The sequence below is a fragment of the Taeniopygia guttata genome, chromosome 35 (assembly GCF_048771995.1).
Source record: "Taeniopygia guttata chromosome 35, bTaeGut7.mat, whole genome shotgun sequence".
NCBI classification, from domain to species: domain Eukaryota; kingdom Metazoa; phylum Chordata; class Aves; order Passeriformes; family Estrildidae; genus Taeniopygia; species Taeniopygia guttata.
In genome coordinates this window covers 1,817,849-1,844,136 of record NC_133060.1, presented here as the reverse complement: position 1 = coordinate 1,844,136, position 26,288 = coordinate 1,817,849, and the positions used below count along the sequence as shown (strand labels likewise).

The 26,288-nt window shown below is 61.6% G+C and overlaps 4 protein-coding genes across 4 annotated transcripts; all 4 read right to left on the bottom strand.

Annotated features, from left to right (window-relative positions):
* Nucleotides 1-292: 292 nt before the first annotated feature.
* Nucleotides 293-4,007, bottom strand: LOC140681411 (class II histocompatibility antigen, B-L beta chain-like). The gene is made up of 5 exons (XM_072921225.1): nt 3,854-4,007; nt 3,136-3,405; nt 1,753-2,034; nt 566-672; nt 293-465 (listed from the first exon to the last, which is right to left on the bottom strand). The coding sequence occupies exons 1-5, from the start codon at nt 3,936-3,938 to the stop codon at nt 457-459; spliced, it is 753 nt and encodes a 250-aa protein (XP_072777326.1). The 5' UTR covers nt 3,939-4,007; the 3' UTR covers nt 293-456.
* Nucleotides 4,008-6,345: 2,338 nt separating this feature from the next.
* On the bottom strand, nt 6,346-9,820 carry LOC140681410 (class II histocompatibility antigen, B-L beta chain-like). Its single transcript, XM_072921224.1, has 5 exons — nt 9,673-9,820; nt 8,956-9,225; nt 7,870-8,151; nt 6,619-6,725; nt 6,346-6,518 (listed from the first exon to the last, which is right to left on the bottom strand). Exons 1-5 carry the CDS (start codon nt 9,755-9,757, stop codon nt 6,510-6,512), a joined length of 753 nt encoding a protein of 250 aa, XP_072777325.1. The 5' UTR covers nt 9,758-9,820; the 3' UTR covers nt 6,346-6,509.
* A 4,198-nt stretch (nt 9,821-14,018) lies between these two features.
* Nucleotides 14,019-17,137, bottom strand: LOC121468742 (class II histocompatibility antigen, B-L beta chain-like). The gene is made up of 5 exons (XM_072921215.1): nt 16,988-17,137; nt 16,261-16,530; nt 15,264-15,545; nt 14,292-14,398; nt 14,019-14,191 (listed from the first exon to the last, which is right to left on the bottom strand). The coding sequence occupies exons 1-5, from the start codon at nt 17,070-17,072 to the stop codon at nt 14,183-14,185; spliced, it is 753 nt and encodes a 250-aa protein (XP_072777316.1). The 5' UTR covers nt 17,073-17,137; the 3' UTR covers nt 14,019-14,182.
* A 5,436-nt stretch (nt 17,138-22,573) lies between these two features.
* On the bottom strand, nt 22,574-26,288 carry LOC115493244 (class II histocompatibility antigen, B-L beta chain-like). Its single transcript, XM_072921226.1, has 5 exons — nt 26,094-26,288; nt 25,377-25,646; nt 24,003-24,284; nt 22,847-22,953; nt 22,574-22,746 (listed from the first exon to the last, which is right to left on the bottom strand). The coding sequence occupies exons 1-5, from the start codon at nt 26,176-26,178 to the stop codon at nt 22,738-22,740; spliced, it is 753 nt and encodes a 250-aa protein (XP_072777327.1). The 5' UTR covers nt 26,179-26,288; the 3' UTR covers nt 22,574-22,737.

Sequence of the window (26,288 nt, the reverse complement as noted above, 5' to 3'; positions counted from 1 at the left end):
CCCGGCTTCCTGCGGGGGCTGAGCCGGGAGCGGCTCCGGTTGGGCCGGGAAAGGCTCGGGAGGGCAGGAGGGGAGCGGCGGCCCCGGGGCTGCAACGCTGCGGGGGCTGCGTGAGCGCAGAAACCCCAAAACAGCGCGGGGGAGCCCAAAAACCGTCCTGGGAGTTCCTCTCTGCTCCTCCTCCTCCTCCTCCTCCTCCTCCATCCCTCTGTCCCCCTCCCTTTTCCCAAACCCGTCCCCACCGCCCCCCCAAACCCCTCCCCCCACCCCGCCCCCCACAAACGGCCCCGGGGCCAACTGGGAAGCTTTATTGGGAGCACTGGGAGCGGGCGGGCGGGGGCAGAGCGGCAGCGGGGCTGGGGGGGACACGGGACCCCCCCAAAATCCCCGCGGGGACGGAGCGGGGGGTCCCGGCCGGGCCCGAGGCCGCGGGGAGCGGCTGCGGCCGCCGGCGGCTCAGGAGCTCTGCGGGCAGAGAAAAGGGGGTGAGGCCGGGCCGGGGGCCCCGGGGGGAGCGCAGCCGCTCCGGCCCGGGGGGGACACGACCCCCGGCACCCCCCCGGACCTTCTTGCGCAGGTAGAAGCCGAGCCCCAGCGCCAGGAAGAGCGAGCCCAAGACGAAGCCCCCGATGCCCGTCAGCATCTTGCTGCGGGCGGCGTCCGGCGGCATCTCTGGGGGGTCCGCGGGGCTCAGCGCCCCCAAAACCTCCCCCCGACACCCCCAGCCCCTCCCGCCGCCCTCCCGCTCGCCCCCCCCGGCCCGGCCGGGACCCCCCGAAACCTCCCCCCGATCCCTGCCAGCCACACCCGGCACCCCCAAACTCCCTCCCAGCCACACCCGGCACCCCCAAACTCCCTCCCAGCCACACCCGGCACCCCCAAACTCCCTCCCAGCCACACCCGGCACCCCCAAACTCCCTCCCAGCCACACCCGGCACCCCCAAACTCCCTCCCAGTCACACCCGGCACCCGCAAACTCCCTCACAGTCACTCCCGGCACCCCCAAACTCCCTCCCAGCCACAACCAGCACCCCCAAAATCGATGACAATTAAAACCAGACCCCGTAAAATCCCTCCCACGCACATCCAGCACTCCTAAACCATTTCCCAGTACATCCCAAACGCTCAAATTCTTTCCCAAACTCCCAGCACCCCCAAACTGGATCACAATTAAAACCAGACCTTCTAAAATCCTTCCCAGACGTTCCCAGCATCCCCAAACTCCCTCCCAGCCACACCCGGCACCCCCAAACTCCCTCCCAGCCACACCCGGCATCCCCAAACTCCCTCCCAGCCACACCCGGCACCCCCAAACTCCCTCCCAGTAAATTCCAGTACCCCCAAACTCAATCACAATTAAAACAAGACCCTCTAAAATCCTTCCCAGTCATACCCAGCACCCCTAAACCCACTCCCAGTAAATCCCAAAACTGCCAAACTCCTTCCCAGCCACACCCGGCACCCCTAAACTGTATCCCAGTACATCCCAACACGCCCAAATTCTTTCCCAGTCACACCCGGCACCCCCAAACTCCCTCCCAGTCACACCCAGCACTCCCAAACCCCCTCCCAGTGCCCCCCAGCACCCCCCCAACCCCATCCCACCCTCCCCAGCACCCCCCAAAGCCCTGCCCAGCCCTCCCCCAGCCCCCAGCCCCTCTCCCAGTTGCCGGCCGGCTCTCTCCAGCTCCCTCCCAGTGGCTCCCAGCCCCCGCCCGCGGCTCTGGCCCGGCCCCAGCGGCTCCCCCGTACCCCAGCTCTGGCTCAGGGGGTGCTCCAGGCTGCCGTGCTCCACCTGGCAGCTGTAGGTGAGCCCGCGCCGGGGGGGGGTTTCCAGCAGCACCAGCAGCTGGTAGCTCCAGTCCCCGTTGGGGACCACCTCGGTGGCCACCACGTGCTCCGAGAGCTCCTGCTGGCCCTGGAACCACCTCACCTGGATCGGGGCAGGGTAGAAATCCAGCACGGAGCAGAGCAGGCGGCCGGGGCCGGGCTGGGAGCTCGAGGGCACCAGCGAGATGGAGACGCTGGGGGGCACTGGGAGAGAGAGAGCGGGGACGGACTGGGATCGGCTGGGGGCACTTGGGAGAGGGAGGGGAGGGACTGGGTGGGGCTGGGGGGGACTGGGAGGGACTGGGAGGGACGGGGAATGGACAAGGAAGGACTGGGAATGGACTGGGAGGGACTGGGAGGGAGTGGGAATGGAATGGGAATTGAGTGGGAATGGACTGAGATGGACTGGGACGGACAAGGAATGGACTGCAATGGACTGGGAGGGACTGGGAATATGCTGGGAGGGACTGGGAGGGACTGTGAGGGACTGGGAGGGATTAGGGATGGGACTGGAAGGGACGGGGGGGGATTGAGAATGAACTGGGAATGGCATGGGAGGGTCTGGAAATGTACTGGAATGGACAGGGAATATGCTGGGAGGGACTGGGATGGATTGGGATCAACTGGGATTAATTGTGAGGGACTGAGAATGGATTGGAATGTACTGGTATGGACTGGGAATGGACTGGAATGTACTGGTATGGACTGGGAATGCACTGGGACGGACTGGGACAAACTTCCCATCAACTGGGAATGGACTGGGATAGACTGAGTGAGACTGGGTTGGAATGGGAATTTACTGGGAATGCACTGGATGTTATTGGGAATGGTCTGGGTAGGAAAAGAGGGTCTGGGAATGGACTGGAAAGGACTGGGAGGGACTGGGAGGGACCAGGAGGTATTTGGATCAACTGGGAGGGACTGGGAATGGACTGAGATAGACTGGAATGGACTGGGACGGGACTGGGAGGAAGTGGGAGGGACTGGGAATGGAGTGGGAGGGATTAGGGATGGACTGGGAGGGACTGGGAATGGATTGAGAGGGACTGGGATGCACTGGGATAGACTGGGAATGTACTGGGACAGATTTGGGATTGACTGGGAGGGACTGGGATGGATTGGGAGAAGCAGAGAATGGACTAGGAGGGACTGGGAGGGACTGGAGGGACTGGGAGACAAAGGAGCCCCCGGGGATGGGCCCAGGGAGGGCTGAGGGCTCTGGGCCGATTCCCAGGGAGGTTTTGAGGGGCTCCGGGGTCGTTGGCAGGGCCGGGCCCGAGGGGACACGCTCTGCCCCGCGCTCACCTCGGCGCTCCACGCTGAACGCGGCGACACCCCGGTAGTTGTTACGGCAGAACCTGTCCACCTCAGAGCGTTTGTCCTCCATTATTGCCGGGTTGCTGTTGAAGCGCTTGGCATTCCTCTCCCCAAGGGGGGTGAACCCCACGAACTCTCCCACGTCGCTGTCGAACATCAGGTACTGCTCGCGGTTGTAGATGTAGCCCTGCACGTACCTCACCTTCTCCGTGCCGTTCGTGAAGTGACACTCAGCCTTAAACATGTGCTGGAGCACCGCTGTGAGTGCAGGACACAGCTCAGGGGGTGCCCCCCCAGCTCCCCCCCAGCACCCCCAGAGCTCCGGGGCCCACCCCGGATCCCCACTCCGCACCCCCTGTGCCCCACGGCCGCCCTGGGACCCTCCTGCCCGCGCTGCCGCTTCCTCTTGGCCGCCCTTCCCCCATTTCCCCTTCCGCATCCTCTCCCCTCCCGCCTCCGGCCGCACCCCAAAATCACTTCTGGGCTCCCGAATTTCCCACTTTCCCACCCATTTTAACACTATTGTCCCAACCCCCAGCCCCTCGGGCTCAGATTTGGGGTCCCCCCTCCCCATTTCCCCCCTCCCCGCCCCTCCCGCTCTCCCTTTGGGGGTCCCCTCCTCCTCCCCCTCCATCCCGGGCTCCCCCTTTTCCCCCTGTTCCCCCTTCTCCCCCCCGGCCCAGCGCCTCCCGCGCCCCCCGCTCACCCGAGAGCTCCGCGCCCGCAGCCGGGGCGGCTCCCAGCGCCACCAGTGCCACCAGCACGGCCCCGGCTGCCGCCCCTCGCCCCATGGCAGCGCCGCACCGGCACCACCAGCCCCGCAGCTTTAGGGACGCGCTCCCTGATTGGCCGGGCGTGGTTTTTGGCCGCGATCTGATTGGCTGTGCTGGTTTTTGGCTCCTCTCTTACTGACCGAGGAGTTTTTCGCCCGCTCTAATTGGCCGGTTCCGTTGGGAGCCCGATTTTCAGACGCTCTACCCAGCAACCGATGAGGTAATTAACGCTCCGAGCTCCCATTGGCTGTGCCGCGTCCTGCCCGCGCTCTGATTGGCTGAGGGGTTTCGGGACGCTGCAGCCCCGGGTGGGGATTTTTGGGCAGGGGGAGCCTTGGGGCGCGGGGCCGGCGGGGGCGGGGATGGGGGCGCGGGCTGTGCCGGGCCAGCCAATCAGAGCCGTTCTTTTCGTGTTTCACCCCAAGTTTTGGGGCGCTGTGCACGTACCGAATTTCCTACTCGGACCCTTTCGTCCCACTCCTTTATAGGAATGAAATTTTCCGAATTAGTGGTCAACAAAATGATAAACTATTAATGGAAATGGAGTAAAATTATATACATTGATATTATAATATCATTTTTATATAATAAAATGTGATTAATAGTTATTTGTAAATACGTTTATTTGGGTATTCCACGGACGGATACAAGCGAGATCTCTGAGGTTGCTCTTAGGGATGAGGTTTATTCGGGATGCATTGTGGCCCTGCCTTGAGCTGTGTAGCAGCACGTGGCTGGGCCTGAGGTGATGGGGAGGGGAGAGACAAAGAGGGGAGCAGGGACTCCCGGAGGATACTCCAGGAGGAGAGGGGAAGATCCAAGAGAGCGTTCGGCCCCCCGGAAACCCCTTATCAATGGGGGCTCCAAGGTGGGCTGGAACAGGACCTGGGCCAATGGGGTCACAGACAACTGATGGTTCAGGGGAGGGTTACAGGTGTGGGGTGAGCCATACATTCTGGGGGGTGAGATGGAACAGTCCATTTGGCTTTTGGACCCCTCTGTAGGTGAGGGTTATTGTCCAGCCAGTAGGGGGCGTTATATTCGTCCTGGCTGTACCATTGTGGTTATCAATCATATTTATCGACCCTTCCCAACAGGCATCCTCCTAAAATACCGTCTCTCTTGGAGGAGAAGATCGGTTCAGTCTGTGGCTACCAAGGAAAAGTCCGGCCAAAAGCCGCTCCATCATCTCCTCCCACCTGGAATTTCTCCTTCCAACATCCCAGCTCCCAGGCTGTCCCTCTGCCTCTCTTTCAACCCGAGGAGGAGAAAAATCCCACACAGCTTTCATTTCTCAGAAGGGTTAAAAGTGCCGACTCCCAAGGGTGGCTCTGGGCCCAGGCTGCAGCTCCCAGGGCCGGCTGGGCCTTCCCCGTGGTGTATCGCTGATAAACCACCGCTGCCTCTTTCTCTCTCCCTTTCTCTGCAGAGAGACTCTGGGGGGGAACGGAGACATCCCAGATTTCTCCACCCTTCCATCTGCAGGGGGTTCCATCCCCCCACCCTTGGGCCCACCTCAGTCCGGCCGTGGGCCTTCCCCTGCCCCACCCAGCCACGGCCGGGCAGGGGAGAGGCTGCGCTGAGCGCTGAGCGGAACCAGAGAGAGCGAGTTCTGCTGGGAATTCTGCTTGGAACCCCTCGCTGTTCTCAGAGCCGTGTCCACCTTCAGCTGGTCAATGTCCAAACTGACCTCTTCCTTCCCAGAAAATTCATTTTCCGTCTCAAACCGCGACAGCGCCCCAGGCTGGGAGTTCCTCCAGCCCAGGCCCAGCTCTGGAGCTCCCCCGGGTTTGGTGTCCATAAAAGCCCCAAACCACCAGGATCCAGCCCAAATTCAGCTCTGGGGTCCCTGAGGCTCTGGGCATCCCCTCCCCACACACGAAACCCTCCTGGTGACCCACAGAGATTTTGGGGCTCCATCCCGGCCCCATCCCGACCCCATCCCGGTTCCATCCCAACCCCATCCCTGCTCCTTCCTCCTCCTCCTCCTCCTCCTCCATCCCTTTGTCCCCCTCCCTTGTCCCGAACCCCCCCCGAGCATCCCCTCCCCACACACGAAACCCTCCCGGTGCCCCACAGAGATTTTGGGGCTCGATCCCGGAATCTGCGAGCCGCGAACCCCCCCAAGGAAAAATCCCGGTCCGGGGACCCCCCGAGGGATTTGGGGCGAGCTCCCCCTCCATGCTGGCTGCGGGATTTGGGGAGGGGGCGATGCTGAGGGGGCCGGGGGGCTGCAGGTGCTATGGGGGGCTGGGGAACCGCGGGGGTCCGGGGCTGCTTCTCTTCCTCCTCCTCCTCCTCCTCCTCCTCCTCCTCCTCCTCCTCCTCCTCCTCCATCCCTCTGTCCCCCTCCCTTTTCCCAAACCCGTCCCCACCGCCCCCCCAAACCCCTCCCCCCAACCCGCCCCCCACAAACGGCCCCGGGGCCAACTGGGAAGCTTTATTGGGAGCACTGGGAGCGGGCGGGCGGGGGCAGAGCGGCAGCGGGGCTGGGGGGGACACGGGACCCCCCCAAAATCCCCGCGGGGACGGAGCGGGGGGTCCCGGCCGGGCCCGAGGCCGCGGGGAGCGGCTGCGGCCGCCGGCGGCTCAGGAGCTCTGCGGGCAGAGAAAAGGGGGTGAGGCCGGGCCGGGGGCCCCGGGGGGAGCGCAGCCGCTCCGGCCCGGGGGGGACACGACCCCCGGCACCCCCCCGGACCTTCTTGCGCAGGTAGAAGCCGAGCCCCAGCGCCAGGAAGAGCGAGCCCAAGACGAAGCCCCCGATGCCCGTCAGCATCTTGCTGCGGGCGGCGTCCGGCGGCATCTCTGGGGGGTCCGCGGGGCTCAGCGCCCCCAAAACCTCCCCCCGACACCCCCAGCCCCTCCCGCCGCCCTCCCGCTCGCCCCCCCGGCCCGGCCGGGACCCCCCGAAACCTCCCCCCGATCCCTGCCAGCCACACCCGGCACCCCCAAACTCCCTCCCAGTCACACCCGGCACCCCCAAACTCCCTCCCAGCCACACCCGGCACCCCCAAACTCCCTCCCAGTCACACCCGGCACCCCCAAACTCCCTCCCAGCCACACCCGGCACCCCCAAACTCCCTCCAAGTCACTCCCAGCACCCCCAAACTCTCTCCCAGTCACACCCGGCACCCCCAAACTCCCTCCCAGTCACACCCGACACCCCCAAACCCCCTCCCAGCCACACCCGGCACCCCCAAACTCCCTCCCAGTCACACCCGGCACCCCCAAACTCCCTCCCAGTCACACCCAGCACCCCCAAACTCCCTCCCAGTCACTCCCAGCACCCCCAAACTCCCTCCCAGTCACTCCCGGCACCCCCAAACTCCCTCCCAGCCACACCCCGCACCCCCAACCTCGATCACAATTAAAACCAGACCCCCTAAAATCCCTCCCACGCACACCAACCACTCATAAACCGTATCCCAGTACATCCCAACACGCCCAAATTCTTTCCCAGCCACACCCGGCACCCCCAAACTCCCTCCCGGCCACTCCCAGCACCCCCAAACTCCCTCCCAGTCAATTCCAGCACCCCCAAACTCCCTCCCAGTCATTTCCAGCACCCCGAAACTCGATTGAAATTAAAACCAGACCCTCTAAAATCCTTCCCAGTCACACCCAGCACCCCCAAACTCCCTCCCAGCCACACCCGGCACCCCCAAACCCCCTCCCAGCCACACCCGGCACCCCCAAACTCCCTCCCAGTCACTCCCAGGATCCCAAAACTCCCTCCCAGTCACACCCGGCACCCCCAAACCCCCTCCCAGTGCCCACCAGCACCCCCCCAACCCCATCCCACCCTCCCCAGCACCCCCCAAAGCCCTTCCCAGCCCTCCCCCAGCCCCCAGCCCCTCTCCCAGTTGCCGGCCGGCTCTCTCCAGCTCCCTCCCAGTGGCTCCCAGCCCCCGCCCGCGGCTCTGGCCCGGCCCCAGCGGCTCCCCCGTACCCCAGCTCTGGCTCAGGGGGTGCTCCAGGCTGCCGTGCTCCACCTGGCAGCTGTAGGTGAGCCCGCGCCGGGGGGGGGTTTCCAGCAGCACCAGCAGCTGGTAGCTCCAGTCCCCGTTGGGGACCACCTCGGTGGCCACCACGTGCTCCGAGAGCTCCTGCTGGCCCTGGAACCACCTCACCTGGATCGGGGCAGGGTAGAAATCCAGCACGGAGCAGAGCAGGCGGCCGGGGCCGGGCTGGGAGCTCGAGGGCACCAGCGAGATGGAGACGCTGGGGGGCACTGGGAGAGAGAGAGCGGGGACGGACTGGGATCGGCTGGGGGCACTGGGAGAGGGAGGGGAGGGACTGGGTGGGGCTGGGGGGGACTGGGAGGGACTGGGGGGGACTGGGAATGGGCTGGGAATGGACTGGGATGGACTGGGAGGGACTGGGAGGGACTGGGAATTGTCTTGGAATGGACTGGGAAAGAGTGAGCATGGAATGGGAATGGACTGGGACGGACTGGGACGGACAGGGAATTGACTGGGAGGGACTGGTATGGACTGAGGGAGACTGGGGTGGACTGGGAATGGACTGTGAATGCACTGGGAAGGACTGGGAGGGACTGGGAGTTATTGGGATCAACAGGGAGGGACTCGGAATTGACTGGGAGGGACTGGGGATGGACTGAAAATGGACTGGGAGGGACAGGGATGGGACTGGAAGGGACTGGGTGGGACTGGAAATGGACTGGGGGTGACTGGGAGGGACTGGGAATGGACTGGGATAGACTGGGATGGACTGATATGGACAGGGATAGACTTGGTGGCATTGGGAATGGACAGGGAGGGACTGGGAATGGGCTGGGATGGACTGGGAGGGGTTGGGAGTGACTGGGAATGGACTTGGCGGGACTTGGAATGGACTGGGATGGACTGGAAATGGGCAGAGAATGGACTGTGATGGACTGGGAGTGACTGGGAAGTTTCGGGGATGGGCACAGGGAGGGCTGAGGGCTCTGGGCCGGTTCCCAGGGAGGTTTTGAGGGGCTCCGGGGTCGTTGGCAGGGCCGGGCCCGAGGGGACACGCTCTGCCCCGCGCTCACCTCGGCGCTCCGTGATGAATGGGGTAAAAGTCTTGTACCAGCACCTACAGAACCTGTCCACCGCAGTCCGTTTGTACTCCATCCATCCCCGGTTGCTGTTCCAGCGCTTGGCATTCCTCTCCCCATAGGGGGTGAACCCCACGTACTCCCCCACGTCGCTGTCGAACATCGCGTACTGCTGTCGGTTGTAGATGTGCCGCTGCACGTACCTCACCTTCTCCGTGCCGTTCGTGAAGTGACACTCGGTCTTTCCCTGCCACTGGAGCACCGCTGTGAGTGCAGGACACAGCTCAGGGGGTGCCCCCCAGCTCCCCCCCAGCACCCCCAGAGCTCCGGGGCCCACCCCGGATCCCCACTCCGCACCCCCTGTGCCCCACGGCCGCCCTGGGACCCTCCTGCCCGCGCTGCCGCTTCCTCTTGGCCGCCCTTCCCCCATTTCCCCTTCCGCATCCTCTCCCCTCCCGCCTCCGCCCGCACCCCAAAATCACTTCTGGGCTCCCGAATTTCCCACTTTCCCACCCATTTTAACACTATTGTCCCAACCCCCAGCCCCTCGGGCTCAGATTTGGGGTCCCCCCTCCCCATTTCCCCGCTCCCCGCCCCTCCCGCTGTCCCTTTGGGGGTCCCCTCCTCCTCCCCCTCCATCCCGGGCTCCCCCTTTTCCCCCTGTTCCCCCTTCTCCCCCCCGGCCCAGCGCCTCCCGCGCCCCCCGCTCACCCGAGAGCTCCGCGCCCGCAGCCGGGGCGGCTCCCAGCGCCACCAGTGCCACCAGCACGGCCCCGGCTGCCGCCCCTCGCCCCATGGCAGCGCCGCACCGGCACCACCAGCCCCGCAGCTTTAGGGACGCGCTCCCTGATTGGTCGGGCGTGGTTTTTGGCCGCGATCTGATTGGCTGTGCTGTTTTTTGGCTCCTCTATGATTGGCCGAGGCGCTTTTTCCGCGCTCTAATTGGCCGGTTCCGTTGGGAGCCCGATTTTCAGACGCTCTACCCAGCAACCGATGAGGTAATTAACGCTCCGAGCTCCCATTGGCTGTGCCGCGTCCTGCCCGCGCTCTGATTGGCTGAGGGGTTTCGGGCCGCTGCAGCCCCGGGTGGGGATTTTTGGGCAGGGGGAGCCTTGGGGCGCGGGGCAGGTGGGGCGGGGATGGGGGCGCGGGCTGTGCCGGGCCAGCCAATCAGAGCCGTTCTTTTCGTGTTTCACCCCAATTTTTGGGGCACTGTGCTCGTACAGAATTTCCTACTCCGACCCCTTCGTCCTGCTCCTCTATAGGAACGAAATTTGCCGAATTAGCCGTCAAAAAAATGATAAACTATGAACGGAATTGGAGTAAAATTATATAAATTCTCATTATAATATAATTTTTATATAGTAACCTATGATTAATAGCTATTAACATAATTTTATACTATTAATACATAATAATACTAAAATTATACTAATTATAATAAAATCGTATTATTTTAAAATTTTTAACATATTAATTTTTAAAACACTTTTAAATGTATTTTTTAGATAAGTAATATATTATTAAATAGGGGCGAGCGCCTGTCATGGTTTGACACTGTGTCACGATCCGCTTATAGCGGGGTGTGGTGATGGTTCGTTAGCCAATCCCAAAGTGCAAAAGAGAACAGCAGGGGACTATCAGTTTAATCACAACAGATGCACCTTTATTAAGGGCCAAAAAGCAATAAATGCGATAGTGGGGTCAGAAAAGAAATAAAAAGGAGAGAGAGAGAGAGAGAGACAAGGGGGGATGGGAATAGCTACCAACACAGGCGAGGTCCTCGGTGGTCCGGACCATGGGGATCCGTCTTGTTGTGTTGGGAAGAGTCTCCAAAATCCTGCCCAGCCCAGGGGTCCAGTTACAGTCCACAGAAGGAAAGGGGGGAACACGCAGAACAATGAGAGTCTATTGAAATTGCTATGGGGGGAACAGGTGACCTATAGAAAATCACCCAGGCAGAACAAACACAATGAAGAATAAATCCATTGAACTTACTGGAGAAGAACAGGTCATGTCATTTCCCCCCTCCACCACTCTCTGTGGTCGGGGTCTCAGTCTCAGTCCTTGGGGAGAGGGTTCTTGATCTCCGTCTGTCACGGTGGTAACGAGGCAGATGAGGGGTCTTCAGTGAGAGACCACCAGAGTCACCCCAACAGTTCATTCGGCTTAAAGGTGGAGAGTGAAGCAGGAATTGCAGAGGGCCGCTCTGTGCTGGGTCCACGCTGGGTCTTCGCCAACTCCTTGCCAAGTCCTTGCCAAGTTCTTGCCGGGCCTCGTTGGGAACAGAACGTAACGGTGCAGCGGCTGCACCTGCACTGTTGCCTTCTCCAAGCTGGAACTGCAGTGGGGGAAGGGAGTTCCTTCTCGTGGCAATCGGCAGGCAAATGAGTGAGGGTCTTCAGATTGCCTCCTACACACTGGCACAATGCCAGTACCCCCAAGAAAATGCAATCTCTCAATTGAATGCTGTGAAATGCGATCGAGAACAGAGCAAAGCAGCCCCAAGCTTAATAACATGGAAAAAAAACTTTATTAAGCCACTGCTACAATACTACTATAGAAGGAAAAAGAAAGGGGAAAAAATCCCCACACAAAATTCAAAATGAAAACCTTCCAAAGCATTCCTCCTCCCACCACCCACCTCCAACAAACCACAGCGAGAAAAACCGGGACCCCAATCAGGTTTCCACCCTCCAGATAATCAACACCCAGTCCATTGACAGATAATGAACACCCAGCCCATCAACAGATAATCAATACCAATCCATTGACAGATAATCAACACCCAATCCATTGACAGATAATCAATACCCAATCCATTGACAGATAATCAACACCCAATCCACTGACAGATAATCAACACCCAGCCCATTGACAGATAATCAACACCCAATCCATTGACAGATAATCAACACCCAGCCCATGGACAGATAATCAATACCAATCCATTGACAGATAATCAACACCCAATCCATCGACAGATAATCAACACCCAGTCCATCGACAGATAATCAACATCCAATCCATTGACAGATAATCAACACCGAATCCATTGACAGATAATCAACACCCAATCCATTGACAGATAATCAACACCCAGCCCATTGACAGATAATCAACACCCAATCCATTGACAGGTAATCAACACCCAGTCCATTGACAGATAATCAACACCCAATCCATTGACAGATAATCAACACCCAGTCCATCGACAGATAATCAATACCCAATCCATTGACAGATAATCCACACCCAGCCCATTGACAGATAATCCACACCCAGTCCATCTGCAGGGAGAGAGGAGCCCCTCCTGTGCCACAGACCCCCCAAAAACACAGCTGCCACACCCTGTGCTTCCATGGCACTCCCGGCACCGCCCGGAGAGAAAAGTTTCCCATGGTGACCCTCTCCTTTCCATGCACGGCGCTCTCAGCACCAATGCATGCATGGACAGACTGCTTTGAGGATTTTTCCTTTCAAGGCTGCCCTGCCAAGAGGGGAAAAACAACAGTTCAGTTTGTCATTTTTGGGACCGCAGTGCCCCCCATTTTCCCCTGGGGCCGAGGGTCCAAGAACAGAGATCTTCTTCTCTTCTTCCTCTGCGAAGACAGGGGGCACCAGCACAAACCTCCCTGACTTTTCTCTGTTGGCTCCACTTCTGTCTTTTCCCAGCTGCAGCAGGTCTCTTTGGCTCACCGGCATCCTCCTAAAATACCGTCTCTCTTGGAGGAGAAGATCGGTTCAGTCTGTGGCTACCAAGGAAAAGTCCGGCCAAAAGCCGCTCCATCATCTCCTCCCGCCTGGAATTTCTCCTTCCAACATCCCAGCTCCCAGGCTGTCCCTCTGCCTCTCTTTCAAACCGAGGAGGAGAAAAATCCCACACAGCTTTCATTTCTCAGAAGGGTTAAAAGTGCCGACTCCCAAGGGTGGCTCTGGGCCCAGGCTGCAGCTCCCAGGGCCGGCTGGGCCTTCCCCGTGGTGTATCGCTGATAAACCACCGCTGCCTCTTTCTCTCTCCCTTTCTCTCCAGAGAGACTCTGGGGGGGAACGGAGACATCCCAGATTTCTCCACCCTTCCATCTGCAGGGGGTTCCATCCCCCCACCCTTGGGCCCACCTCAGTCCGGCCGTGGGCCTTCCCCTGCCCCACCCAGCCACGGCCGGGCAGGGGAGAGGCTGCACTGAGCGCTGAGCGGAACCAGAGAGAGCGAGTTCTGCTGGGAATTCTGCTTTGAACCCCTCGCTGTTCTCAGAGCCGTGTCCACCTTCAGTTGGTCAATGTCCAAACTGACCTCTTCCTTCCCAGAAAATTCATTTTCCGTCTCAAACCGCGACAGCGCCCCAGGCTGGGAGTTCCTCCAGCCCAGGCCCAGCTCTAGAGCTCCCCGCAGGTTTTCTGTCCATAAAAGCCCCAAACCACCAGGATTCAGCCCAAATTCAGATCTGGGGTCCCTCAGGCTCCGGGCATCCCCTCCAGACACACGAAACCCTCCCGGTGCCCCACAGAGATTTTGGGGCCCCATCCCAGTTCCATCCCAGTCCCATCCTGGTTACATCCCGGTTCCATCCCGGTTCCATCCTGGCCCCATCCCGGTCCCATCCCGGTTCCATCCCCGGTCCCATCCCGGCTCCTTCCTCCTCCTCCTCCTCCTCCTCCATCCCTCTGTCCCCCTCCCCTGTCCCGAACCCCCCCCGAGCATCCCCTCCCCACACACGAAACCCTCCCGGTGCCCCACAGAGATTTTGGGGCTCGATCCCGGAATCTGCGAGCCGCGAACCCCCCCAAGGGAAAATCCCGGCCCGGGGACCCCCGAGGGATTTGGGGCGAGCTCCCCCTCCCCGCTGGCTGCGGGATTTGGGGAGGGGGCGATGCTGAGGGGGCCGGGGGGCTGCGGGGGCTATGGGGGGCTGGGGAACCGCGGGGTTCGGGGCTGCTTCTCTTCCTCCTCCTCCTCCTCCTCCTCCATCCCTCTGTCCCCCTCCCTTTTCCCAAACCCGTCCCCACCGCCCCCCCAAACCCCTCCCCCCAACCCGCCCCCCACAAACGGCCCCGGGGCCAACTGGGAAGCTTTATTGGGAGCACTGGGAGCGGGCGGGCGGGGGCAGAGCGGCAGCGGGGCTGGGGGGGACACGGGACCCCCCCAAAATCCCCGCGGGGACGGAGCGGGGGGTCCCGGCCGGGCCCGAGGCCGCGGGGAGCGGCTGCGGCCGCCGGCGGCTCAGGAGCTCTGCGGGCAGAGAAAAGGGGGTGAGGCCGGGCCGGGGGCCCCGGGGGGAGCGCAGCCGCTCCGGCCCGGGGGGGACACGACCCCCGGCACCCCCCCGGACCTTCTTGCGCAGGTAGAAGCCGAGCCCCAGCGCCAGGAAGAGCGAGCCCAAGACGAAGCCCCCGATGCCCGTCAGCATCTTGCTGCGGGCGGCGTCCGGCGGCATCTCTGGGGGGTCCGCGGGGCTCAGCGCCCCCAAAACCTCCCCCCGACACCCCCAGCCCCTCCCGCCGCCCTCCCGCTCGCCCCCCCGGCCCGGCCGGGACCCCCCGAAACCTCCCCCCGATCCCTGCCAGCCACACCCGGCACCCCCAAACTCCCTCCCAGTCACACCCGGCACCCCCAAACTCCCTCCCAGCCACACCCAGCACCCCCAAACTCCCTCCCAGTCAATCCCGGCACCCCCAAACTCCCTCCCAGTCACACCCGGCACCCCCAAACTCCCTCCCAGTCACACCCGGCACCCCCAAACTCCCTCCTGGCCACACCCGGCACCCCCAAACTCCCTTCCAGCCAGTGCGACACCCCCAAACTCGATCACAATTAAAACCAGACCCCCTAAAATTCCTCCCACGCACACCCAGCACTCCTAAACCATTTCCCAGTACATCCCAAAACTCTCAAATTCTTTCCCAGTCACACCCGGCACCCCGAAACTCCCTCCCAGTCATTCCCAGCGTCCCCAAACTCGATTGCAATTAAAACCAGACCCTCTAAAATCCTTCCCAGTCATACCCAGCACCCCTGAACCCACTCCCAGTAAATCCCAGAACCACCAGACTCCCTCCCAGTTCCCACCCTGCACCCCCAAACTCCCTCCCAGCCACACCCAGCACCCCCAAACCCCCTCCCAGTGCCCACCAGCACCCCCCCAAGCCCATCCCACCCTCCCCAGCACCCCCCAAAGCCCTTCCCAGCCCTCCCCCAGCCCCCAGCCCCTCTCCCAGTTGCCGGCCGGCTCTCTCCAGCTCCCTCCCAGTGGCTCCCAGCCCCCGCCCGCGGCTCTGGCCCGGCCCCAGCGGCTCCCCCGTACCCCAGCTCTGGCTCAGGGGGTGCTCCAGGCTGCCGTGCTCCACCTGGCAGCTGTAGGTGAGCCCGCGCCGGGGGGGGGTTTCCAGCAGCACCAGCAGCTGGTAGCTCCAGTCCCCGTTGGGGACCACCTCGGTGGCCACCACGTGCTCCGAGAGCTCCTGCTGGCCCTGGAACCACCTCACCTGGATCGGGGCAGGGTAGAAATCCAGCACGGAGCAGAGCAGGCGGCCGGGGCCGGGCTGGGAGCTCGAGGGCACCAGCGAGATGGAGACGCTGGGGGGCACTGGGAGAGAGAGAGCGGGGACGGACTGGGATCGGCTGGGGGCACTGGGAGAGGGAGGGGAGGGACTGGGGTGGGGCTGGGGGGGACTGGGAGGGACTGGGAATGGACTGGGAATGGAGTGGATCAAACAGGGAATGGACTTGGATGGACTGGGAATGGGCTGGGGGGGACTGGGATGGGCTGGATGTTATTTGGAATGGACTGGGTTGGAAAAGGAGGGTCTGGCAATGGACTGGAATGGACTGGGATGGACTGGGAGGGACCAGGAGGTATTGGGATCAACTGGGAAGGACTGGGGATGGACTGGGAATGGACTGGCAATTGACTGGGAGGGACTGGGGATGGATTGGTTATGGACTGGAAATTGTCTTGGAATGGACTGGGAAAGGCTGAGCATGGAATGGGAATGGACTGGGACGGACTGGGACGGACAGAGAATGGACTGGAATGGACTGGAATGGACTGGGAGGGACTGGGAGGAACTGGAAGGGACTGGGAATGGACTAGGAGGGGCAGAGAATGGACTATAACTGGACTGGGAGTACAATGGATGGAACTGGGAATGGACTGGGGATGGACTGGGAGACAAAGGAGCCCCCGGGGAAGGGCCCAGGGAGGGCTGAGGGCTCTGGGCCGATTCCCAGGGAGGTTCTGAGGGGCTCCGGGGTCGTTGGCAGGGCCGGGCCCGAGGGGACACGCTCTGCCCCGCGCTCACCTCGGCGCTCCACGCTGAACGGGGCGAACACCCGGTAGTTGTGCCGGCAGAACCTGTCCACCGCAGTCCGTCTGTGCTCCATCCATTCCGGGTCGCTGTTCCAGTTCCTGGCACACTTCTCCCCATAGGGGGTGAACCCCACGTACTCCCCCACGTCGCTGTCGAACATCACGTCCTGCAGGCGGTTGTAGATGTAGCGCTGCACGTACCTCACCTTCTCCGTGCCGTTCGTGAAGTGACACTCGGCCTTAAACATGTGCTGGAACACCCCTGTGAGTGCAGGACACAGCTCAGGGGGTGCCCCCCCAGCTCCCCCCCAGCACCCCCAGAGCTCCGGGGCCCACCCCGGATCCCCACTCCGCACCCCCTATGCCCCACGGCCGCCCTGGGACCCTCCTGCCCGCGCTGCCGCTTCCTCTTGGCCGCCCTTCCCCCATTTCCCCTTCCGCATCCTCTCCCCTCCCGCCTCCGCCCGCACCCCAAAATCACTTCTGGGCTCCCGAATTTCCCACTTTCCCACCCATTTTAACACTATTGTCCCAACCCCCAGCCCCTCGGGCTCAGATTTGGGGTCCCCCCTCCCCATTTCCCCGCTCCCCACCCTCCCCGCCCCTCCCGCTCTCCCTTTGGGGGTCCCCTCCTCCTCCCCCTCCATCCCGGGCTCCCCCTTTTCCCCCTGTTCCCCCTTCTCCCCCCCGGCCCAGCGCCTCCCGCGCCCCCCGCTCACCCGAGAGCTCCGCGCCCGCAGCCGGGGCGGCTCCCAGCGCCACCAGTGCCACCAGCACGGCCCCGGCTGCCGCCCCTCGCCCCATGGCAGCGCCGCACCGGCACCACCAGCCCCGCAGCTTTAGGGACGCGCTCCCTGATTGGCCGGGCGTGGTTTTTGGCCGCGATCTGATTGGCTGTGCTGGTTTTTGGCTCCTCTATTACTGACCGAGGAGTTTTTCGCCCGCTCTAATTGGCCGGATCCGTTGGGAGCCCGATTTTCAGACGCTCTACCCAGCAACCGATGAGGTAATTAACGCTCCGAGCTCCCATTGGCTGTGCCGCGTCCCGCCCGCGCTCTGATTGGCTGAGGGGTTTCGGGACGCTGCAGCCCCGGGTGGGGATTTTTGGGCAGGGGGAGCCTTGGGGCGCGGGGCGGGCGGGGGCGGGGATGGGGGGCGCGGGCTGTGCCGGGCCAGCCAATCAGAGCCGTTCTTTTCGTGTTTCACCCCAGTTTTTGGGGCGCTGTGCACCTACAGAAATTCCTGCTCCGATCCCTTTGTCCCACTCCTCTATAGGAACGAAATTTGCCGAATTAGCAGTAAAAAAAATGATAAACTATTAATGGGATTGGAGTAAAATGATATAAATTGAAATTTTAATATAATTTTTATATAATAACATATGATTAATAGTTATTAACAGAGCTTTTTACTATTATTATGTAATAATACTAAAATTATACTAATTATAATAAAATCGTAATTTAAAAAAAATTTTAAATATATTAATCTTTCAAACATATGAAATATATTTTGAAAATAAATAATATATTATAAACTAGGGGTGAGCGCCTGCCATGGTTTGACACTGGCACAATGCCAGTGCCCCCATGAAAATGCAACCTCTCAATTGAATGCTGTTGTCCTAGTTTAGGGCAAATTTGGGGAAAACCCTCTGAAAGGAGCCCCCAGGAAATAAACCCCCACGGCCCCTCCCCACCCACCTGGTTCAGGGAAAAATTTCCTCTGAGAGAGAAGTGGAAGGGAACCTGTTTATTCAAGGAACAAAGTACTCCCCAGCACCAAAACAATTAACAACACCAGATGACAACAAAACTCTTTCACCACTCTGAAGAGATGAACAAATCCAGAAAGTCTTTCCTGGGAGTGGTCGCCCGGGTCTGGGCACTGGGGATTGCTCTCCAGCACTGGGGATGGCTGCTGCAGATCACAAAATGCAGGCTCTTGGTGTTCCTTGGTGTTTCCCAGATCCCAGTCCAGAGCAGGTTGGATGATATTCAGGAAGAGGAAAGGAAAAAGCAACAGTCCAGGGAAAGAATTGGACTGCTTAGCTAACCTAACTAGGAAGCAAAGGCAAAAGCAGAAGCAAACCAAGCAAGCAAGCAAAGCAAAAGCCAGCCAGCCAGCACCAGCCTTTTCTAGACAGCAGACCATGGCGGGAGGTGAACCAGATGATAACACGGCAAAACAAACCTTCACTTTCAGAGTCAGTTCTGAAAGCACAGAACATAATATCGAACGTAAACAGAACACAGGATTGGAGATACAAACACCATAATGTCACCCTAGGACATGGTTTGACACTGGCACAATGCCAGTGCCCCCATGAAAATGCAATCTCTCAATTGAATGCTGTGAAATGCGATCGAGAACAGAGCAAAGCAGCCCCAAGCTCAATAACAAGGAAAAAAACTTTATTAAGCCACTGCTACTATAGTACTATAGAAGGAAAAAGAAAGAGAAAAAAATCCACACACAAAATTCAAAATGAAAACCTTCCAAAGCATTCCACCTCCCACCACCCACCTCCAACAAACCACAGCGAGACACAACCTGGACCCCAATCAGGTTTCCACCCTCCAGATAATCAACACCCAGCCCATCGACAGATAATCAACACCCAGTCCATGGACAGATAATCAACACCCAGTCCATGGACAGATAATCCACACCCAATCCATGGACAGATAATCCACACCCAATCCATGGACAGATAATCAACACCCAATCCATTGACAGATAATCAACACCCAATCCATTGACAGATAATCAACACCCAATCCATCGACAGATAATCAACACCCAGCCCATCGACAGATAATCAACACCCAATCCATTGACAGATAATCAACACCCAATCCATTGACAGATAATCAACACCCAGCCCATCGACAGATAATCAACACCCAATCCATTGACAGATAATCAACACCCAGCCCACTGACAGATAATCAACACCCAATCCATCGACAGATAATCAACACCCAGCCCATCGACAGATAATCAACACCCAATCCATTGACAGATAATCAACACCCAGCCCACTGACAGATAATCAACACCCAATCCATTGACAGATAATCAACACCCAGTCCATCAACAGATAATCAACACTCAGCCCATTGACAGATAATCCACACCCAATCCATTGACAGATAATCAACACCCAATCCATTGACAGATAATCAACACCCAATCCATTGACAGATAATCCACACCCAGCCCATCTGCAGGGAGAGAGGAGCCCCTCCTGTGCCACAGACCCCCCAAAAACACAGCTGCCACACCCTGTGCTTCCATGGCACTCACGGCACCGCCCGGAGAGAAAAGTTTGCCAATGGTGACCTGTAGGATTTGTAATTTTTTCTTCTTCCCCCCCTCACTCCCCTTCCCCCCGCGGTCCCTTGTCCCGACCCTGCGTTCCCTTATCTCTCCCTCTCACCATGTAGGTCCGGTCCCTGTCCCCACCCCCCCCCCCGCGGCTTTCCGTTCACGGTCCCTGGGGTTTCCATGTCCCTGTCCCTTGTCCCTGCCCCTGTCCCCTGTCCCTGTCCCCTGCCCCTCTGCCTTTCCCCTCACCACACGGGCTGTCCCAGCCCCCGCCGCGGCTTTCCTGTCACGGTCCCTGGGGTTTCCCTGTCCCTGTCCTCTGCCCCTGCCCCTGTCCCCTTTCCCCTGTCCCCTGCGCCTGTCCCCTGTCCCTGCCCCTGTCCCCTGTCCCCTGCCCTTGTTCCCTGTTCCCTGTCCCCTGTCCCTGTCCCTGCCCCCATCCCCTGCCCCTGTCCCGTCCCCTGTCCCCTGTCCCTGCCCCCTGTCCCTGTCCCTGCCCCTGTCCCTGTCCCTGTCCCTGTCCCTGTCCCCTGCCCCTGTCCCCTGCCCTTGTTCCCTGTCCCCTGTCCCTGCCCCTGTCCCCTGCCCCTGTCCCTGTCCCCTGTCCCCTGTCCCCTGTCCCCTGTCCCCTGTCCCCTGTCCCTGCCCCTGCCCCTGTCCCCTGTCCCTGTCCCCTGTCCCCTGTCCCCTGTCCCCTGTCCCCTGTCCCCTGTCCCCTGTCCCTGTCCCTGTCCCCTGTCCCTGTCCCCTGTCCCCTGTCCCCTGTCCCCTGTCCCTGCCCCTGTCCCCTGCCCCTGTCCCCTGCCCCTGTCCCCTGCCCCTGCCCCTGTCCCCTCTCCTCTGCCCCTGTCCCCTGCCCCTGTCCCTGCCCCTGTCCCCTGTCCCTGCCCCTGTCCCCTGTCCCCTATCCCCTGTCCCCTGTCCCCTGCCCCAGTCCTCTGTCCCCTGCCCCTGTCCCTGTCCCCTGTCCCCTGTCCCCTGTCCCCTGTCCCCTGTCCCCTGCCCTTGTCCCCTGCCCCTGTCCCCTGTCTCTGTCCCTGCCCCTGTCCCCTGCCCTTGTCCCCTGTCCCCTGCCCCTGTCCCCTGTCCCCTGTCCCCTGTCCCCTGTCCCCTGTCCCCTGTCCCCTGTCCCTCCCGTCCCATTGGCCACGGCTCAGGTTCCCCCGCCCCCGGCACGGGGTATAACCGAGCCCCGCTCGCTGCCCCGGTGTCTCGGGAACACGCTCCACAATAAACACGTGTTTGCACCCGAGCCCCGTGTCGCCATTTCGTCTGTTCCCGCGTGGACTGAGCCTCGCAGAGACGAGGGGAAAGCGGCCACCGCCCTCTCCTTCCCTCCTCGCCGTGCCCACAGCGTCCGCCCGGAGCCGATCTCGCACGGCAACAGTGACCCTCTCCTTTCCATGCACGGCGCTCTCAGCACCAATGCATGCATGGACAGACTGCTTTGAGGATTTTTCCTTTCAAGGCTGCCCTGCCAAGAGGGGAAAAACAACAGTTCAGTTTGGCATTTTTGGGACCGCAGTGCCCCCCATTTTCCCCTGGGGCCGAGGGTCCAAGAACAGAGATCTTCTTCTCTTCTTCCTCTGCGAAGACAGGGGGCACCACCACAAACCTCCCTGACTTTTCTCTGTTGGCTCCACTTCTGTCTTTTCCCAGCTGCAGCAGGTCTCTTTGGCTCACCGGCATCCTCCTAAAATACCGTCTCTCTTGGAGGAGTGCAGTAGATAGGGACAGGCGAACAGAAGATCCCGGGATATGACAGAAAGAAAGACCCTTCCCCCTTCACCCTGTAACACGTTATCTACCACCCCCAGAACATGTAACCACACCTAACCCAGTAGTTTTCCACTCCTGACTAACCCTAGAGACCCTACCAACCCCCCCTGACGTAGCAAAGTCCCCCAAGACTATTTAAACCCCTGAGATAAGATAATAAACGCTTTCGACCGTCCACCACATTGGTGTCAGCGTGTGTCGTTAGCCCGAGTGGCCCGGACAGGCCGGGCTGCCGTGCTGCTCCTTGTGACCAGGTCACCATTGCCTCCCCTGAAGGGAACAGGGATGTTCCCAATGCACACAGGGGGATGTTCCCGGGGCTCTCAGGGGGATGTTCCCGGGGCACACAGGGGGATGTTCCCAATGCACACAGGGGGATGTTCCCAATGCACACAGGGGGATGTTCCCAATGCACACAGGGGGATGTTCCCGGGGCTCTCAGGGGGATGTTCCCAATGCACACAGGGGGATGTTCCCAATGCACTCAGGGGGATGTTCCCGGGGCACACAGGGGGATGTTCCCAATGCACACAGGGGGATGTTCCCAATGCACACAGGGGGATGTTCCCAATGCACACAGGGGGATGTTCCCAATGCACACAGGGGGATGTTCCCAATGCACACAGGGGGATGTTCCCAATGCACACAGGGGGATGTTCCCGGGCACACAGGGGGATGTTCCCGGGGCACACAGGGGGATGTTCCCAATGCACACAGGGGGATGTTCCCGGGGCTCTCAGGGGGATGTTCCCCATTCCTTGGGCTTCCCGCACCCAGGGAATGACAAATCCCGCTCAGGGGTGCCGAAAGCCGGAGCGCTCCCGGCGCTGGAGATCGCAGCCGGCCGCGGGAATCGATGGGAATCGCCGGGGCCGTTGAGCAGCGACGCTTGGAAGGCGGTGGCGGCCCCGGCTTCCTGCGGGGGCTGAGCCGGGAGCGGCTCCGGTTGGGCCGGGAAAGGCTCGGGAGGGCAGGAGGGGAGCGGCGGCCCCGGGGCTGCAATGCTGCGGGGGCTGCGTGAGCGCAGAAACCCCAAAACAGTGCGGGGGAGTCCAAAAACCGTCCTGGGAGTTCCTCTCTGCTCCTCCTCCTCCTCCTCCTCCTCCATCCCTCTGTCCCCCTCCCTTTTCCCAAACCCGTCCCCACCGCCCCCCCAAACCCCTCCCCCCAAGCCGCCCCCCAAAAACGGCCCCGGGGCCAACTGGGAAGCTTTATTGGGAGCACTGGGAGCGGGCGGGCGGGGGCAGAGCGGCAGCGGGGCTGGGGGGGACACGGGACCCCCCCAAAATCCCCGCGGGGACGGAGCGGGGGGTCCCGGCCGGGCCCGAGGCCGCGGGGAGCGGCTGCGGCCGCCGGCGGCTCAGGAGCTCTGCGGGCAGAGAAAAGGGGGTGAGGCCGGGCCGGGGGCCCCGGGGGGAGCGCAGCCGCTCCGGCCCGGGGGGGACACGACCCCCGGCACCCCCCCGGACCTTCTTGCGCAGGTAGAAGCCGAGCCCCAGCGCCAGGAAGAGCGAGCCCAAGACGAAGCCCCCGATGCCCGTCAGCATCTTGCTGCGGGCGGCGTCCGGCGGCATCTCTGGGGGGTCCGCGGGGCTCAGCGCCCCCAAAACCTCCCCCCGACACCCCCAGCCCCTCCCGCCGCCCTCCCGCTCGCCCCCCCCGGCCCGGCCGGGACCCCCCGAAACCTCCCCCCGATCCCTGCCAGCCACACCCGGCACCCCCAAACTCCCTCCCAGCCACACCCGGCACCCCCAAACTCCCTCCCAGCCACACCCGGCACCCCCAAACTCCCTCCCAGCCACACCCGGCACCCCCAAACTCCCTCCCAGTCACACCCGGCACCCCCAAACTCCCTCCCAGCCACTCCGGCACCCCCAAATTCGATCACAAATAAAACCAGACCCCCTAAAATCCATCCCACGCACATCCAGCACTCCTAAACCATTTCCCAGTACATCCCAAAACGCTCAAATTCTTTCCCGGTCAGACCCGGCACCCCCAAATTCCCTCCCAGTCACACCCAAAACCCCCAGACTCAATCAAAATTGAAGACAAACTACCTAAAATCTCTCCCAGTCACATCCGGCACCCCCAAACTCCCTCCCAGTCACACCCGGCACCCCCAAACTCCCTCCCAGCCACACCTGCACCCCCAAACTCCCTCTTGGCCACACCCGGCACCCCCAAACTCCCTCCCAGTCACTCCCGACACCCCCAAACTCCCTCCCAGTCACTCCCAGGATCCCCAAAATCGATTGCAATTAAAACCAGACCCTCTAAAATCCTTCCCAGTCATACCCAGCACCCCCAAACCCACTCCCAGTAAATCCCAGAATCCCCAAACTCCCTCCCAGTCACACCCAACACCCCCAAACTCCCTCCCAGTAAATTCCAACACCCCCAAACTCCCTCCCAGCCACACCCGGCACCCCCAAACTCCCTCCCAGTGCCCACCAGCACCCCCCCAACCCCATCCCACCCTCCCCAGCACCCCCCAAAGCCCTTCCCAGCCCTCCCCCAGCCCCCAGCCCCTCTCCCAGTTGCCGGCCGGCTCTCTCCAGTCCCTCCCAGTGGCTCCCAGCCCCCGCCCGCGGCTCTGGCCCGGCCCCAGCGGCTCCCCCGTACCCCAGCTCTGGCTCAGGGGGTGCTCCAGGCTGCCGTGCTCCACCTGGCAGCTGTAGGTGAGCCCGCGCCGGGGGGGGGTTTCCAGCAGCACCAGCAGCTGGTAGCTCCAGTCCCCGTTGGGGACCACCTCGGTGGCCACCACGTGCTCCGAGAGCTCCTGCTGGCCCTGGAACCACCTCACCTGGATCGGGGCAGGGTAGAAATCCAGCACGGAGCAGAGCAGGCGGCCGGGGCCGGGCTGGGAGCTCGAGGGCACCAGCGAGATGGAGACGCTGGGGGGCACTGGGAGAGAGAGAGCGGGGACGGACTGGGATCGGCTGGGGGCACTGGGAGAGGGAGGGGAGGGACTGGGGTGGGGCTGGGGTGGGACTGGGAGGGACTGGGAGGGACTGGGAATGGATTGGGAGGGACTGGGAAGGGACTGGGAATGGATTGGGAGGGACTGGGAAGGGACTGGGAATGGACACAGAGGAACTGGGAATGTACTGGGGGTGACTGGGATGGACTGGGCGGGACTGGGAATGGGTTGGAATCGATTGGGAAGGACCAGGAGATATTGGAATCGACTGGGAGGGACTGGGAATGGACGGGGAGGGACTGGGGATGGACTGGGAGGGGACTGCAAATGGAATGGGAATGGACTGGAATGGACTGGGAGGGACTGGGAGGAATGGGAATGGACAGAGACTGGACTGGGAATAGACTGGAAATGGTCTGGGAATGGATTGGGAAAGACTGAGCATGGAATGGGAATGGAATGCGATGGACTGGGATGGACTGGGAGGGAAAGAGTTTGTACTGGGATGGTCTGGGAAGGGCCTGGGAGAGCCTGCGCATGGAGTGGGAATGGAATGGGATGGATTGGGAATACACTGGATGGGAGTGGGAATTGACTGGGATGGATTAGGTGGGACTGGGAATGGACTGGGAGGGACTGGGAATCGACAGAGAATGGACTGGGATAGACTTGGAGGGATAGACTGGGAATAGATGGGAACGCACTGGGATCGATTGGGAATGGTCTGGGGACTGGGATGGGCTGAGAGATCTGGGACATGGACTGGGAATCGGCTGGAAATGGTCTCGGAATGGACTGGGATGGACTTGGAGTGGAATGGATTGGGAGGGACTGGGAATGGACTGGGACTGGGACTGGGATTGCACTGGTATGTGCTGTGAATAGACTCTGCGGGACTGGGAATGGACTGGGAATGAAGTGGGAGGCCCATGGGGATCAAGGGAAGGGACAGGAGCCCCCGGGGATGGGCCCAGGGAGGGCTGAGGGCTCTGGGCCGATTCCCAGGGAGGTTTTGAGGGGCTCCGGGGTCGTTGGCAGGGCCGGGCCCGAGGGGACACGCTCTGCCCCGCACTCACCTCGGCGCTCCACGCTGAACGGGGCGACACCCCGGTAGTTGTGCCGGCAGAACCTGTCTACCTCAGCCCGTTTGTCCTCCATTATTGCCGGGTCGCTGTTCAAGCGCTTGGCATTCCTCTCCCCAAAGGGGGTGAACCCCACGAACTCCCCCACGTCGCTGTCGAACACCAGGTACTGCTCGCGGTTGTAGATGTAGCACTGCACGTACCTCACCTTCTCCGTGCCGTTCGTGAACTGACACTCGGCCTTAAACATGTGCTGGAGCACCGCTGTGAGTGCAGGACACAGCTCAGGGGGTGCCCCCCCAGCTCCCCCCCAGCACCCCCAGAGCTCCGGGGCCCACCCCGGATCCCCACTCCGCACCCCCTGTGCCCCACGGCCGCCCTGGGACCCTCCTGCCCGCGCTGCCGCTTCCTCTTGGCCGCCCTTCCCCCATTTCCCCTTCCGCATCCTCTCCCCTCCCGCCTCCGCCCGCACCCAAAATCACTTCTGGGCTCCCGAATTTCCCACTTTCCCACCCATTTTAACACTATTGTCCCAACCCCCAGCCCCTCGGGCTCAGGTTTCGGGTCCCCACTCCCCATTTTTCCCCTCCCCGCCCCTCCCGCTCTCCCTTTGGGGGTCCCCTCCTCCTCCCCCTCCATCCCGGGCTCCCCCTTTTCCCCCTGTTCCCCCTTCTCCCCCCCGGCCCAGCGCCTCCCGCGCCCCCCGCTCACCCGAGAGCTCCGCGCCCGCAGCCGGGGCGGCTCCCAGCGCCACCAGTGCCACCAGCACGGCCCCGGCTGCCGCCCCTCGCCCCATGGCAGCGCCGCACCGGCACCACCAGCCCCGCAGCTTTAGGGACGCGCTCCCTGATTGCTCGGCCGTGGTTTTTGGCCGCGATCTGATTGGCTGTGCTGGTTTTTGGCTCC

Coding starts and splice junctions, on each gene's coding strand:
- LOC140681411 (XM_072921225.1), bottom strand. CDS start 3,938: ATGGGGCGAGGGGCGGCAGCCGGGGCCGTGCTGGTGGCACTGGTGGCG. Junction 3,406..3,853: donor TGCGGGCGCGGAGCTCTCGG/GTGAGCGGGGGG, acceptor CTGCACTCACAG/CGGTGCTCCAGCACATGTTT. Junction 673..1,752: donor CCCCCTGAGCCAGAGCTGGG/GTACGGGGGAGC, acceptor CGGACCCCCCAG/AGATGCCGCCGGACGCCGCC.
- LOC140681410 (XM_072921224.1), bottom strand. CDS start 9,757: ATGGGGCGAGGGGCGGCAGCCGGGGCCGTGCTGGTGGCACTGGTGGCG. Junction 8,152..8,955: donor ATTCATCACGGAGCGCCGAG/GTGAGCGCGGGG, acceptor TCTCTCTCCCAG/TGCCCCCCAGCGTCTCCATC. Junction 6,726..7,869: donor CCCCCTGAGCCAGAGCTGGG/GTACGGGGGAGC, acceptor CGGACCCCCCAG/AGATGCCGCCGGACGCCGCC.
- LOC121468742 (XM_072921215.1), bottom strand. CDS start 17,072: ATGGGGCGAGGGGCGGCAGCCGGGGCCGTGCTGGTGGCACTGGTGGCG. Junction 15,546..16,260: donor GTTCAGCGTGGAGCGCCGAG/GTGAGCGCGGGG, acceptor TCTCTCTCCCAG/TGCCCCCCAGCGTCTCCATC. Junction 14,399..15,263: donor CCCCCTGAGCCAGAGCTGGG/GTACGGGGGAGC, acceptor CGGACCCCCCAG/AGATGCCGCCGGACGCCGCC.
- LOC115493244 (XM_072921226.1), bottom strand. CDS start 26,178: ATGGGGCGAGGGGCGGCAGCCGGGGCCGTGCTGGTGGCACTGGTGGCG. Junction 25,647..26,093: donor TGCGGGCGCGGAGCTCTCGG/GTGAGCGGGGGG, acceptor CTGCACTCACAG/CGGTGCTCCAGCACATGTTT. Junction 22,954..24,002: donor CCCCCTGAGCCAGAGCTGGG/GTACGGGGGAGC, acceptor CGGACCCCCCAG/AGATGCCGCCGGACGCCGCC.